Source organism: Strongylocentrotus purpuratus, unplaced genomic scaffold, assembly GCF_000002235.5.
Source record: "Strongylocentrotus purpuratus isolate Spur 01 unplaced genomic scaffold, Spur_5.0 spur5_scaffold_8, whole genome shotgun sequence".
NCBI lineage: Eukaryota > Metazoa > Echinodermata > Echinoidea > Camarodonta > Strongylocentrotidae > Strongylocentrotus > Strongylocentrotus purpuratus.
This window is the reverse complement of record NW_022145614.1, coordinates 27,462,988-27,479,866: the sequence shown is the minus strand read 5'-3', so window position 1 is coordinate 27,479,866 and position 16,879 is coordinate 27,462,988. Positions and strand designations below refer to the sequence as shown.

Here is a 16,879-nt window from a genome sequence, read left to right as displayed (position 1 = left end):
CCAATTTTGCTGTAGGATTAGATGTTACTTTAAGAAAATACAACCAAATTGGGGGTAAATATTCCCGTATTTTCTTAAGGCTATCAAGTCTTCTCTTCCTTTTAGTCCATCTTAACTGTGAAACTAGAATATTAGAACGCGATCCTGTTCTGAAAGGTCGTGAAATTGAAACTAGTGCGCTTTGATTTAATATGGGGGTCAAATAGTTTTCAGGAAAGGGGGAGAGGGCATCGATATGGTTCTTTGAAGGCTTGAACACCAATGGATAGCTGTAAGGACTTGTGACCTCACCTATACTATAGTCAAACATAAGGAAAATCGAAAAGCTTCTGATATAGTTATTATTGTTTAATTAATATGAAAATCTAGCATTGAAGTGATTATTGAAATCCATGTACAACTTGGTAACTCTGTCGTAAAGTTTGTGACATTATTTCCCCACTGTGTGTAGGATACAGTATTGTATTGAAGCCACAAATTTCCTCCGCTTTTATTCATTTTTTAATCATTGGATAGGATTTTGTTTGATACTGCGAGGATTTAGTTTCCGTCATTAGCCAGCATAAGACATACTCTGAGGAACGATAAGGGAAAGAACGGGAGAAAATAAAGAGTTACCCGACCCGTATTTATAACATGTCGATCCAACTAGCAAGTGTAAGGTCAATTCGAAGGTGACCCAATGACCCCATGACATCTGTTTTATGAGTGCAATCTCAAGATCGCGGGCAAGTGAAATGAAACGTATTAATAATACAAGTGAACTCTAAATTCTCGAAATTGCGAACACGGGTTATACAGTTACCTTTCAGTTCTTTGCATCGGAATATTTTTGCGTTTATTTTTGTTTCTTGAGGTATAGCTTGAGAAATGACCGACCTGGTTTGAACTAGGTCAATACCAGTTGAGTGAGGTCACTAACCAGTTACAAATGCCCCCACTCGCCCCTAAATATGAAGAGAAAATCAACATAGGGAGAAACCAATGATAATCAATACAATTTCTCCCCCCCCCGCCTCCCCCACTTTCTCTCACTGTCTCTGACTCTCGCTCTCTATCCATCTCTCTCGCTCTATCTATCCATCTCTGGTTGTCATTCCTTCTCTGCCTCTCTTTAACTCTGCATCCTCTTTTCTCTCTATATCTATACTATTTTTATTCTCTGTGTCCCTCTCTTCCTATATTATTTGCATCCCCTTTCTCCATTCCCCCTCCTTTTCCTCTCCCTCTCTCTCTCTCTCTCTCTCTCTCTCTCTCTCTCTCTCTCTCTCTCTCTCTCTCAATATCCCTTCTGCCCCCCCCCCTCCCGCGGCTTGAACCAATTCCTTTTTTGTAAAAGGCAAAAAGTTGTAGTACTAGACCTTCGCACTTACAAACACATTCATTACTTATTAAACCCAATTTGGTGTTAACAAATTATGTGGATTCAAGTGAGTACGTTAGTGATGTTCATCTGGATATGGACACTGTCTTGTCCGTCGAACTATTTTGATCTCATACAACGTGAAACTTTGACCTTTGGGGGAAAGCCCCATTGCAGATGTCGCATATCCGACCCTGCAAATGAAACCCAACTGTCCAAACAACCTTACAGTGTTAGCCCACCGATTGCATTACCTTCGTAGGTGTGTCGTATCAATTATTATTTTTTACTTGTATGATGAAATGTAGAGTCTGAGACTGAGTATTGAATCTCTTTTTAGTACACATGGGGGTGATGACGTTTCGGGTCACTTGGAACTGGTGCGTTTTACACCGAGAGGGGTCAAAACAGCACCCACGTTCGACGATAGACGCGCGGTGTTATTAGGACTGAGACTGAGAGGAGTCTTTATTAGGCAAGATCAGAAGTTTCCACATTTTATTTGAAATATTTGGAGTGAGCAAGCGACGAGGAGAGAAAATCAAAACAAACAGTGAGGCCTTATTATGTGCAAGGGCATGAACCTTTCAAAAGAGTTCATTTCAAATGACCAAATTAACCACATCCCGTAATAGCGAGACAAAACCTGAAACATCACAATCACAAAAAAACAATAAAAAAGAGAAAAAACACTGACACTCGAGGTAAACCACCCCGCTGCTTATGCAATCAAACGATAATAGCACCTAAACGGTCTTTTGTATTATTTATTCTTGGACATTACACCACAAAGAACAAGACAATCATTGTGTGTGTAATATATCCGGACAAACCAGACGTCTTGGTATTTCAACCCCCCCCCCCCCCTCCTTCCACCAACCCCCCGAAAAAATATTTGTCAAATGTAATAAATCGTGTTATTGTATTAAGAACTTGAAGGACGCATTTGAATTCTGCTTCAATAAATTCCATTTGATCTGGCTTTGTAGGTCTTTGTCGTGGACGGAAATCTGTCTGGGAGGGGGTGAGGGGGTAGGAGAGAACGCCTCTCCCCTTCCCCCTCCTTGAAATACCCTAGTGGTCCAAGGGTAACCGCAGACGTGCGGCTATTATTTTTTTAGTGTTCTTTGTTTGTATTCTTTGCCTTTAATTTGAAGCGGAAACCTTAGCTTAGCTCTTGGTCCTGTAACACTTTATTGTTTCTTGTCTGCAATTATATCCGTATTGTTTTATTTTCTCACCTTCCCGGGTCCTTCCGCTATCTCAGGAATGGCTAGTCTTGAATCGGTCTGGTCTGAACAAAGGGCGTCCGCCCTATAGTCTCCTGGCACAGAATATAATTTGACACTTTACCACATTTCCTAAAGCCTTGAGCAGAGCCTAGGTCTATCAGTCTTTGGCTGTGTCTGGAGGCTAGAGCAGCGTAAGTACAGAGCCAATGCAGTATGCTGTTAGCCTAGTCTCAGAGTGCAGACACTGCGAAACGACGGTTTTGTGCGTGGAAAATAGTAATACGTCCATCCTGTGCGTTGTGCTGACAAGAGAGGGTGTGCGTGGGGGTGTTTGGGGCGGGGCGGGGGAAAATCGTTTTCCCAACAGTTTTTATAATACTACAGTTTCCTGGGGAAAATGAGTATGGTAAAAACCGGTTACTCAAAGATTTTTACTTTTTTGAGGCACGTCATGATCATTTTGTTATTGAAGCGTAATTTTTTTTTTTTTTTTTTTTTTTTTGGGGGGGGGGGGGCTTCAATATCACAGACACTGATAACACGAAGGGCCATATATCTCAGATCTGTAAAGCTGGAAACATTGTTAAACAATGCCTTTAAGCTTGGAATTTCCTATAACACTGATGCGATGATTAAAGATATATATTTGAATCGTATCAGAAGTACCCCTTCCCAGGTTTAATAGGTCAGACGCCTGTTTCCGTTCGGTGTCTATCGAGCCTTTCAACATTTAAATGAGGACGGGGGAATAATTACAACTTCCGACATTTCGTTTCCGTACAGGACGATTGCATTTCGTCCACAACACAGCAGTGAACATTTTGACAAGTCACGCAACATTAATTCTATTTCTAGGTGTCTTGTAGGAATCGATACTGACTTTTTATAACACTACAGTGTAAGAAATTTAAGCCTGGGTATTTTGGCGGGAACACTAGAAGGACGTATGTCTGTGTAATTATCTTTTAAGGACAAAGGAGCGCCAGAAATGTCAAGTCTGACAGACATGAGCGCCATACAAGAACCCACTATTATATCCTAAGTTTGTACTAGGTCAAAAACAAGAAAAATACAGCTTTTATCATTTTGTTGGCCTGTAAATGGGATATACTACCTTTAAACAAAATATTTAATCATACACATGCCCCTGGATAATCATTGCACATCATGTCTGTACAAAATTCATGTATAATTACTATGTCGAAAAGATAAATATTTCTTCATCAGCAACTAATAAAAAAAATCTTTAAAGATTGACCATTGCTGTAGCCTGGGGTAATGTGTCAGGGATCATGTATTGCTTTCAAAGTTTGCTTGAGACCTTGTTTTTTTTTTGCGAAATAACTGCCAATCAGGGGTTAGAAGGTAAAAAGGATAATTGTTTAATTTGCACCACATAACACTTTGTTTTTATAACTTCTTTTTGTAATCTGATCATATCGTTTTCAGTCCCTTTTTTTATTTGTTATTTTAAATCTGATCCTGCTTGTCTGAGTTTCCAGTTTCTACAGAAGCAAGTTATTCTTCGACCGGAATTTCCCTTTAAAGTGTATAGTTATCCTTGTTATGAGGGCGTAGTGTGGTTCTGAATTCGATTTAGCTTATGTGACCTTTTTGATAATTATTTTGAACATTCGCGTTCTCCACACGCACACACATGACGGTTCAGACCAGCCCCTCCCCCCTGTTTTCTTTTTAAACCAGAAGAGACGTCATTCATCACTGCGTGTTTTATGTACGCCCCCTCGCCGAGTTTGTTGGCAAAAACACGACGGGTTGTCAAATAATTCTCTCAGCCGTTTGACGTCGCTATAGCAGGAAACCTTAAGCTCTGTTTCACCCGAATTATACCAACATACTACGGGGTGATACGACGACATACGTTGAGACGAAATAAATCCTCCGTTTGATTGTTTGTTGTTGTTTTTGCGAGTCTCATTGCCATGGCTGCTTTAGTGTCATAAGAAACACAACTTACTGAATAATTCAACTATTTCAGCTAACATGTGAAGATTTTAACCAGTATTTTCTAAGCAATACCTTAGTTAGTTTCCAGCGAATGAGGGGTGTGGGGGGGGGGGGTTGATGTCATTGAGTCCCCTCTTGTTTTGCTTCTCTGTAAAGTATCGTGGTTTAGTGGAAACGTCACCGAACTATTGATCATAATGGTTCGTGGTTCGAGTCCCGACACGGCACCAATGTCCTTTGAAAATATTTTGAACATTTGCCACTTTCCATCATAGTGGGTACCTGATAAAAATGTATTCATTGAATATTTTCAGCTCCTTCGGCATGTGAGGACAGTTAGCCCTTCAGCATCCCTTGGGGTGGATGTGTGCGCAACATTTATATCTAGATATGATCATGGACCTCCATGGTATGATTAATGGTATCACTGTTCTCTCTTTCTCGTGGGCCCGGCACATGCCCCCTGACCTCCTGTAACTGCACCACTGCCTGACAGTTTATACTCCCATACTCCAAACGTGTACTTGTTGTGGGTGTATGTTATCATCCACGCCGCATATTTTGTTCCAGATCAAAGATTGATGGTTCCGTGGGCAAGTAATAGCGACGTGGGTGGATATAATAATTATTATGAGTGTATGATGTAAAAGAGAGGGAAGTACAGCTAAATATGATTCCACAAAACGTGGTGTTGTTTGTTATCTTGTAAAATGACCAAGAAGTGCCTTAAAAAAGTAAAAATCTTTGAGTGACCGGTTTTACCATACTCGTTTTCCCAATAGAGTGTAGAGTTATGAAAACCGTTTGGCAAACGCAAAATTTGATTTCGATTTTCAATCATAAATATCTTGATAAACAGACAGGCGATCGGCTTGTAAAAGTCAAGGGGTTCCTGAACTGACCTAAAGGTTCATAATTATCATTGCAGCATGAGCTAAATCAAGGTATTTTTTTAAAGGATCTAAGACAAAGTTACCGGATCCCTTTAAATCTTCATGCATGCCTTGATTAGTCTCGTATATATAAATTATAGAGTGCAGCATTTTTCACTGTAAATTGAGTTTTAATAGGATCCAATAAGCATTATTTCATTTAGGCCTGACTACAAAATCATTCGTTCCCGAAGAATCAAAATACCAGACAGTTTCTTTCACAATACAATGCCAAGAACCGAACCTTTAAACTCGCTTGAGACAAACATGGATAAAAATAATGCTTCATAGTCTGCATGCACGCACACACTCTATATTTATTGGAAATATATTGTTTCTTAAGTGCAGCCTAGCCCAACTCTCTGTCAATAAAAGAGCTACAGGACAGAGGATATAGACTGCACGGTCTCAACAGTCTTTTAGCTCAGACCTTCTTTATCCTCATCCTCATCCTCATCATCATCATCGTCGTCATCGTCGTCGTCATCTTCATCATCAAGAACAGCGCTTATAATCCTTGGGAAAGTGATCTTTAGAAGTAGATCTCTACAAGTACAATCCAATCACAAACCACTTCTGAAGGGCATGCCCTTTCATTCAGTCTCATTATTACTCAATTGTGGAACAGTGAGAAAAATATCCACTAAACAAACAAAATATCGAGGAAAAGAAAGAAAAGTGATGCTCCATGTTGGCCCTATAGATCATCACACACTGGGCGGCGTGCGTGCACTCAGAGAGGGGGCAAATTTAAAAAACTGCAAGTGGTATCCACGATTAAATAAAGCAAACTGCGGGAAAACGTTTTTTTATCTTTCCTTAATAGTTTAGATCACCATCGTCGATTTTTGTTTTAAAGATGAATATGATATGTCAATTTACCCAACATCAGTTATGAAATATTCCTTATAATAACTGTGAGTCCATTGTCTCAAGGAACGGCTGTTAAATGCGTTTTTTTTCCATGATTTTGATTTTGATTTGTGTGTTGTTGTTGTTGTGTTTTTTTTTTGTTTTTGTTTTTTTTTTTGTTGGGGGGGGGGGGGGCTTTCAAAATTGCGTATATTAATTTCGTCATAGATTTGAAATTAAGTAAAGCCGATAGACTGAGGTGCATAACCCTGTATTGACGATGATAACTATTAAGGGGGTGATATTAAGTTTACGATGACGATGATCGTGATGATGATGACAATGCCCCTTCTCTAAACACCTTGCTGAAATTCCTTAAATCTCCGCAACCCTGTATCGCTACATGGACCTCACGTATATGAGGACTCCCATTTTACATTTTAACACAATTCCTAATTCCTTGAACAGAGCATAGATCTATATGCACTATGCAGTAGGTCCATGGTTTATGCATAGACCTATTAAAGAGCAGAAGGTCCATGGATAGAGCAGTAGGTCCATGGTTTATGGATGTGATCTGCCCGGAGCCTATTTTGTGCACACACTGTTAGACCATGGACATAACACAAATGGTTCCACACAGCTCATTAACAGTGCTTGTGCCTAGCTGCAAACCAGATGATGGTGGGCACCATAACAGCCGGGTGAGAGGCTGAGAGCTGCCGAGGACATTTATCCCTTGAAAATCTAATATTTATGCTATTGAAAGATTGTCAAACCATGGACCTACTAGGCTTTGCATGATGACAAGCCAGATTTAGGTTGTGATGGATGATGGATGATGGAGGAAAGTGGAAGTAGTCAGATAAACGAGTAAACACATTTAGCTGTCACGAACTTCCGTCTTTCACTTATCTTTCCCACAGTATTGTCTTCACAATATTTACATTTCGTGTGTTTTTCTATATGGATAGTTTCAAAATTCCACAGCGAATATTGTTAGTTTATTGATTTAAATATATTTATACAGTATACAAAAGATCGATATGTATCTGTTTCCACTTTCCAACTGGTCGTGGTATTAAAAAACATCAATATACATGTATCAACCACTCTTGAAATGGTAAAAGTAATTACAGTCAGTACAACAATAACGTAAAGGAATATAATTAACAAATTAAGACAGAGTGTGACGTTTAGAACAAATCGACTTCAGACCAACCGATTCGTAGCATTTCAGGAAAATTATTATTTTTTTTTTTTTGGGGGGGGGAGGGGGAGGGGGTCTGCTATCGGTCTGTTATCGATCTATTTGGTATGACCAGTGTTCCCAGACAGGAAATGTTATTCAGGGATACAGTTTTCGATCTTTAGATAAATCATCCAGCTGCTACCCCTTATGACTTTCGGCTGCCCATCGTTTGTTTTCAGAAATGGGTAATATAACGAGGTTTGATAATGCAGAAGTTTATATTAATGTAAGCAGGAAGGAATAAATTTGTCATGAACGAGCAGTTAACACCGTCGTTATAGTTCTTAATGTTGTGTTACATTAGATAACTCACGATTAAAAGGGTTGTGTTGATTGGTAATTCCATGGCGTAGCCAGCACTTGGTAAGGCCCGGGATTCGCCCCCTCCACACTGTTTGAAGGCAGTTAGGACACATGGAACATCTCAGATAGCTGTCATTTTGCCCCCCCCCCCCTGCCCGGCCTCCTTCGGGAAGGACTCATTACTCCATTCTCCTCTCAGAAATTGTCTTTGTGGCCACTGTGTGTCTCTCGCACAGTGTAAAAGTGTGAACACTATCTAATTGTTCAAGTAGTATAGTCACTACACTACCGTGAACTTGTTCAAAATCCATTCCATGTTTCTACTGTAGTGCAAACATACACCTTATGTGTTCACACAATCACCATTGTGAACATTTTCAAAATCCTTAGTTATTTTAAAACCCTGATCCATACATCTTGTGCTTCTCTGTTCGGTCGTTGCAGAGTGTAAATATCCACACTTCACCCACGGTGTGGTGTGAACACTCTGTAATTCTCTATTAAGTCACACTCTTTTTCAAACACTAACTCTAAAGTACGTGTATGAACATGTTTATTATTCTCTCTGTAACTATCAAATGCTGATAGTTACACGCTGTGATTTTTTTAAATCGTTACCGTGTGACTATAGGTTTTTTGTCCACTAACATCATGGAAGTGTTCCAAATCCTCTCCATGGGCACATCATTTATGTGTGTACACTGTGTAATTATTCACAGCCCGAGTTTTATCCTTATTTCTATTTTCTTTATCATTCTTGTTTTACAGATAGGCGAGATCTTGTCACTATGTTGTCACGGAAAAGGAGATGCTGCTACTTCTTCGCGGCTCTCACCTTCATCTGCGCATGCTCTGTGATCTTCCCACCAAGTGACATGCGCTTAGCGTTCGCCGACTACCTGACGCGCAGCAATGGGGAGACGCGGCGGCTCCTGCAGAACAGTGTCGTGAAATCGGCGCCAGCTGCCGGCCTGAGGGCAGTACCAAAAGCCTCCAAGAAGGAAGAGAGTAAGAGCGAGAAGGATAAGTATCGAGTGCCGATCTTTTGGGACGACGGTGAGTTCATGGATGATGACGAGCCTGATGAACAAGGTGGTGATCGTAAAATGGAAGAGAAGACGCATGGGGAAGTAGCGAAGAAGGGGGAATCTGCATCCGCGCTGGAAAGGAACAATGTGACCAAAACCGAAACCGCCAAAGACACCGCAAAGTCGAACCCCAGTAACAGTTCACTCGAGAAAACCCAGGTACAGAAAAATATAAAAAATGAAGGCACTATGGCTGTCCTTGATTACAAAATGTCTCAGTTCCAGACTGCTAAGTATAATGACAAGTTAGAATCGGTCAAGTCACAGAGTGGAGAAGCCAATGAAACAGAAGAGGCTACGAGCAGAGTCCTTCCGGTTCATCTCCTCATCGTCACACAAAGAAGATCAGGGTCTAGTTTCTTGGGACAGATCTTCAATCAGAACCCATGGGTATTTTTCCATTTTGAGCCCCTGAAACTTCTTGAAATTAAGAAAAAGGTGTATCCGAATGCTTCCTCTCTCCTCGCAAATTTACTGACATGTCGTTTTGACAGAACTCCTTACCTCACCGACTTTTATAACCACGAAACGCTGCATAGAATGTCCAGTAAGGTGCTTTGTTCACCACCCCTGTGTGTGACGAACGTGGACTACAACAAAATGAGGTCAAGCACCGTCAAACAATGTGGACCACTCGAAGCTGAGGCCATGACCAACCTCTGTAACGTATATCCACACAAAGTGGTGAAACTTATTCGCTTATACAGCGTCGAGTCCCTAACACCATTACTGAAGGACAAAGACATCAACCTGAAGATCATCCATCTCTTGCGCGATCCAAGAGGGACGTTGTCCTCAAGATCGAAGGAGGATCCAAAGCGGACCAAACCACTGTCACTGGGCAAGAGCCTCAGTCACGATGCTGCCTACATCTGCCGCAGGATGAAACACAACTTCAACTTTGCTCATAAGAACCCGGAACTACTTCGGAGTCGCTATCTCAGGGTCAGGTACGAGGACATAGCCACCGATCCTGAAGGCTGGACCGCAGCTCTCTACAAGTTTGCGGGAATGGGGGATGTCCCTGTCAACGTGCACAACTGGATCCAGCAAAATACGCGCGAAAGCACATCGGAGGCCTCACGTGACATCTACTCCACGCATAGAAACTCTTCGGCCAATGCGCAGGCGTGGCGTCATCACGTGACTTTTCCCGTCGTCAGGGAGATACAAAAGTATTGTAGTGAGGTCATGGAGGAGGCGGGTTACAGACAGGTCAAGGAAGCGGGTGACCTGCAGAGGACTGATTTAAGTTTTGTTGCCCCAATCACGTGATAAATTTATCATCACCATATTATGCGCCATTTTTTCTACGATGCAATACTATTTAATCATTTTTGGTTTTCATATTTTGTAGGACGAGAATTTCAAAGAGGAGAATAGGTCGGGCATCCTTACTGCTTGTTTTTAATTTTTTTTCTTGCAATCATAAACATTTCCCTGGAAACATTAATATATTACGCATGATTATTAATAATAATAATAATGTGTCTTGTTTACCCAGGGTAGCCTCATCAGTATTCATACTGTTCTCCCTGAGGGCCCTGCAATCATAATTATTATTACCCCGGTCATCGGATTCAGGCTTACCCGCACACAATGTATGCATATTCATTATGTTTTGATATGCCCTTTTGGGGGAGGGGGGGGGGGTTCGCGGGGGAGGGCAACAAATATGGCGTCTTAGGAATAGTGCGCATGGCTCAAACTAAGCAGCTGAAAGTAGAAAACCATGCATTGAGGGAATGCGGCTATGCGTTCAATCAAACTCATTAAATTTTCATTTTTAAAGTACACGTTAGCTATAGCTGTCAAAATCATTTTGAATTACGTACTATTAAACATTTTCAAATATTAATTATTTGTTTGTTTTCAAATCGTTCATAACATTTATTTGATGTCGTAGAGGGAAAAGAGATCCGAAAATGTTAACAACAGGATTTGTATAGTTTATATAAAGACCACGGCTACCCTTTCTACACGCGTCCGCTTGCCAAAATCTGCAAACAACAACCGACGATATGAAACTATACAGTCTTTTGGGCAGACTTAACTTTTTGAAGAATGCCTATATGCACATATTTTGTTTTCTTATTCCACACTGTGTCAGAAGTGATTTAAATAAACGTTTTGTCATGTACTTTCTATGGGCAACAATGGACATGCCAATTTCATGAGAGGTTTTGATTTTCCTTTTTAAATACAAGTTCGATAATTTTCGAAACGCCTATTAGATCGATTTCAATATTTTGCTTTGTACAGACAAGTTTTAGTGATCCATTTACAAGCATATATATGTATCACATTGGAAAAAAATAATAGATAAAACAGTGTTCGTATCTGATTGTGTGTATGTAAATCAATTTCCGTCTACTCTGATTATTTGGTAAGAATCGCGATATTGTGACAGTGAACTTAATTACTGCCTTTTGTGGGAACAAAGCATTAACTATCGTAAATATATGTTTCTTGAAAATAGTTTTCTGCCTTTAATCTTTGTTTTAAATGCTTTCATTGACCAAACGTCTTCCAATGCTGCTTTAACTTGATTATGTTTGTAAATTATGCCATTTTGATGATATTCAACTATGTGTGATTCTATTTCGTTTATTATGTTATATTATGCAATTACAGACATGTTGATAATCAATTTATATTATTATGTGGCCCCTGACCCCCCTCCCCCTTTCTCCAATCCCCCTTATTTCTTGTCGTATTTCGAATTTGAGGGCATTTTAAGAGGAATCTTTTTCAGGGGATATTTATGCTAAATACTTCCGAATTGACATTAAAGAATGCGTAAGCTCACAAATTATCTGTCGTCTTTACCCGAACCCAAACTTTTCTTGTATCGTACATGTTAGCATCTAATAATAATAATGATATTCACATTTGTATAAGAAGGAGAAGATGAACTAAACTTTTTCATGCCTTTTTAAATTGCTGATCTTTATGCATTATGTCAAACAGTACACTTTGATTATAAGTTTGTTGATTGTTGTTTAACATGATTATTTGTGTGAATTTGTCATGGTGTTTTGCATTGTTGTTACTCTTTCAGATGTTTGGTATTTTGGTATTATTGTGAAATTTATATGTTCGTGGTCTTGGTTTAGATGGAATTATCTTCTATCATAATTTATAATAAAAACACATCATTAAAAAAAAAAAGATTTTCCTTTGCTATTGTTCTGTAGACTAGTATTTTGCGTTCCGGATATGCGTGTAAGTACAATTGTTCTGAGGACTTGTCCATGCAAAAGAATTCAATTAATGATACTTCTAATACTATTCAATAGTTTTAGAACGATATGCATGTTTGCATTGACGCCCGAAAGAGCATATCTCAGACTATCCAGAACATTGTGTTAGAAGTCTGTATCATGTAGGAGAGTTGACTAGATAGGTAGGCTGAAAGAAAGGCCTCACAAACGGCCCGCAAGAAATAAGATGGCGCCTGGATGGTCACGCATGAGTGATTTTGATTAACGAAATGAGATGCTAGAGACTATGCTACGAAGTTTGTAAGGAATCGGGACTGCGTGCAAAACGAATGGGATTTTGACAAATAAGTTAAAAAGAGGAAAATTCAGAACGGAAACGAAAACAAGGCATTGACGGAAGATGTCAATGTAATTATAGAAGATACAACCTACACAGGTTTGTATTACTAGGTGGTCCGTCCCTATTTGTAAATATGAATTCGATTTTCAAGTTAATTCAAGATCAACAAAACAGTATACACCTTCAAATTGTTTCCCCTTCTGTAAATGTGGGTGTGTCACTATGCGACCATTTTTTTCTTCTCGATTGAGAGTTTGTGCCCCCCCCCCGGTCTTCTACCCGCCCTCGTCTCTTTCAATCTCCCCCCCCCCCCCTCTCTCTCTCTCTTCATTGCTTATCTCTGTACTACTACTATTTTTCCCTTTACAAATTTCAATAATGTATGCAGGCCATAAGAACAAAATTCGTTTGATAATATAAAGTGTAAAAAACTTCATGGAGAAACAACAATTTCTGGAGGTATCGGGGATCGAACCCGAGGCCTCTCGCATGCAAAGCGAGCGCTCTACCACTGAGCTATACCCCCTTGCTGACACATGGAGATAATGTAATTATTTAGAAGGAGGAGATTATTTGGCATTTGGATGAGTAGATGAAAAGAAACATAATTATACATATACATGTTCGTTAATGCACAAAATTCAAATTATTAGACAGAACAAGGGAGGGTGCTGACGTGAGAGGGAGAATAAGAAGAAGGGAGCTAAGGACATCTAAAAGCAAAACATGTTTCGCGTTCTGCCATTTTGGAATAATAGGAAGAAGGAGGCCCCTTTTTTTCTATTCTTTTTTCCTTCAAAATGGCCGCTCGGTATATTTACCCCATCGAATTTCAAGGTTTGAGTTCGTTGATTTACCCTAGTAGGTACAGACCGCAAAATAATTATGTATTGCATCATTAGCATTATAAACTCTAAAATCGACTAAAATCATACAATGTACTCACCAAAGGAATCGGGATTAGAAATGGAGGCCTTTCACATGCAAATCAAGAGCTTTATAACACTGAGCTGGACCTCATCGATCAGCTATTGTAGGAAACGTTGTGCGCAATCAGTGTAATGTTATTTTCAAAGACATCAATGCCACAGGACATACATAAGGATGCTCTTTTTCCGTTAAGCATTCCTATTGCCTTTAATGTCCCCCGAACAAACATGTTTATTAATTTTAGATGTTATTTTATTGAAGGAAGGTTTCCCTTGACAAGTCAGAAGCTTGCCAGACATAGCAATAATTGATGTTTGCTTTGTGGATTCAATCTATAGCGATAGGGGTTCTCAGTTTCTGTAGAGATTTATTTTCATAAAATTTAGATACATTAAATACATTAGTAAACAGGCCTCTTCAGAGGAGGATGCTAAAAATTGTTTCTGACATTCAATGTACGTTTTTTTTTTTTTACTGAATTTAGGCTCAAATACTGTTATGGTAAATGTGCAAAATCAAAATTATCGAAAAAAACATATTGGCCTCAGTTTAGAGAGGAGAAGGTGTGGGTGGCTGGGGTGGGGGTGGAGTGGGGGCTGCGCGGGTCTGGGTAGACAAGGCTGATCTTTGACAGTTTAACACACGAAGAAATATAAGGGTGCAATTGGGGTGTAGATTTGCTTCCACCTACGTGTATTTGGCAGAGGGTGCTGCTTTTGTAGCATTATTGCACCCTTATTCCTTAGTGTTAATTGACGTTATATCTCCATCCAAAGTGTTTAAAACGTCGAATAAAAAATACGAAAAAGTAATCACTTGAGTAATTTGGCCAGCTAAAATTTGAAAAAATGTAAGATATAGGTAGGCCTGATGTTGAAAAGTTCACAAACACGCTTACGAAACGCACTCAGAATGCAATGAAATAATGCCGAAACAAAACTCTCAATATATCAAAATACAATTGTTTCTGCTTTCAACTTTTTCATTCACTAGAAATAAAAAAATAATTAATTTTATCCATGCGCACTTATCCAACCGCTTTCATATTTAAGCCTACTCAAAACAAGGTTAGATGGTACCTTTAATTGTCTTAATTGAGGTTGGGGCCACATGCAGTTTCGATGTCCGAGAGTATTAAAGGTTGGGAGGTGGGGGCTGAGTGGGGAGGGGGGGAGGTAGATGCACGGACAAAGACCCTCTTTCTCTGGTTTTTTGAGCCGATGCGGCCAGTCTTGGATGCGGATGATGACTGCAACACGCAACGTCTGCCAGAAATAACTTTCACCCCTTTGCCTAACCCATTTATTATTGGGTGTGAAAGTTACTCTAATCGAATTCTCTTTGTATCAGACTTTTGATGACGTCGGGGTCAAACGAATGTCACTGATCGACTTCCAATTCGTGAAAAAAAATGTAACAAATCGACGTTCAACATTATGTTTTTATTATATCATAAGCTACCGCCATAGGCCCCATTAAGGAGGGGGCAAGGGGGTCGATTACCCCCTAATGAATATCTTCAGGCCAAGGAAACGCTAAGTAGCCTCTTGTTATGAATATTTTTAGTGAGCAGGTTTAATATGGGGAATCATTGTAAAGTATTCTTTAAACAAAAATGTATACTTGTTTATACATTTACTTCCTTTTTTCCCCCTCTCTTCCGAGAATAAGTCACGTTGCGCGGTTCCCCTCCCCAATCCAGGTAACGAAAACCACGCAGGCTCTTAAAAGTGGCTTCCTTACTTAATTTATAGGTCATATAATTATATGGATCACAGTATAACTTATATAACTATTAGATATATTGCACCACCTAAAGCAAGGATCGGGATACGCCACTGTCACGGGCCCCAATGTAATTAAATCTAAATATTTTGTGCGGGCATGCAGGGTTCACTTAAATTTACAGCTTACCGCGAAATTCTGAAATGATATGTTTGATACTGAGAATAACGTTATTATCCTGGTAATGTATTTCTTTTTCTTTTATACTGACATCGCCTTTAACTAATGCTATTGACGCACCAAAATAAATGATTGATATTCTTGTCAAATAATCTAGTCGCTGTTCCTAATGGTATTTGAATTACGAACACACGCGCCAGGTAATAATGGAGTTGGTTCGATCAGTTGTGATGAGAAAATCGAACAACTTCGAGCCATTGAAGAAAAAGTTTTTAGTAAAAAGTACATTTTTTTCGAGCTAATATCTGAATAATTACGAGTATCTTATAGCCTTGGTTTTTAGATTGAATATGTATCTCAAATGTTTTGGATTCAACTTGAAGTTTTTATGCCAATCAAGTTCAGACATTCACTCAATTGATAGACGTAATGTAATGACCACGCCCTTGGTAGTCGTCGATCGCTGCAACAAGCCGGCCTCGCAATGAGTCAAATAAGTCATTGATGAACATATTTTACCCAGCTGTTTTTCATGAGTTTTGTGGAAATAATGACTGGAATTGAACTGAATTGAACTTGCCGAATTGAAATTCACGTAGATTTCACTTTGATCTCATATTTCAAGCATTCATAATTGTTTTGATATTCGATTTATCTGAAGAAAAAATAATCCATCTTGTTTCTCTTGTTTTTCGTCTTTCACTCAAAGGAACAAAGCTTTGCCTTGGATTGCCATTGAAAGCCTGACCACTCCTAGGTCATACCCAACAAATCTAGACGGAAAAGAATCGACGGTGTGATTGTTCCGCTCGGTATCTAACGGGATATCGATGTCTGGTACAAGTGATGACCTTGACCCCGATCTTGAACTTTGTCTGAACTTAGAGAAGTTAAAGGTTCTTATTAGTAGTAGGTCCTCAATAGGAATTTGAAACCATTTGGGTGTTTACCCCATAATGGGTGTTGCCAATCTCCAAGAGTACACTTCACCAGGGAGTTGACTTCACTTTTACGACAAACTGGGGGGCGTTTCACAAAACTTGTCATCCGAGTGACAAATGACAGTTTTTGTTATAAGCTACTGAAATCCTTGCTTCTGATTGGTTATCAGCAGATTTGTCACTGACATTTGTAATTTGTCATTGAAAAAAAGCTTGGTGAAACGGGCCCCAGGTCTTATGTAATGCATTGTGCCCTGAACCCATGCATGAACTTACCGCCAAAAGGAATTCTCATCAAAAAACGTCCCTCACCCTCGAGATTAGAAGGCAAGTTGGAGAATTAGCTGGAAGGACATGTTCGCTGCGTGAGAGACCTATTTAAACATTTCTTGATATATAAATCAACGAATAAATTATCATCTGCAGAATCATTAAAATCGCCTCAAAAAAAATATTACACCCACCAAAACTCAGCCTATAATTATGACAATAGGCTTATAATCAAGCATGATATATTTCCCCAGCAAAATGAGGATTTAAATTAAAAGG

The 16,879-nt window shown here is 39.4% G+C and overlaps 1 protein-coding gene and 1 non-coding gene across 3 annotated transcripts in view; one reads left to right on the top strand and one right to left on the bottom strand.

Annotated features, from left to right (window-relative positions):
• LOC579726 (carbohydrate sulfotransferase 1) overlaps positions 1 to 12,161 on the top strand; it is a 31,007-nt gene extending 18,846 nt beyond the window's left edge. For both annotated transcript variants that reach the window (XM_779824.5, XM_011672179.2), the window contains exon 2: positions 8,671 to 12,161. In XM_779824.5, coding sequence (XP_784917.1) covers positions 8,671 to 10,265 — 1,595 coding nt within the window. In that variant the 3' untranslated portion in view covers positions 10,266 to 12,161. The remainder of the gene's footprint in view (positions 1 to 8,670) is intronic.
• An 847-nt stretch (positions 12,162 to 13,008) lies between these two features.
• TRNAA-UGC lies at positions 13,009 to 13,080 on the bottom strand. The gene has a single exon. It is a non-coding gene; the product is annotated as a tRNA-Ala (tRNA).
• Positions 13,081 to 16,879: the final 3,799 nt, after the last annotated feature.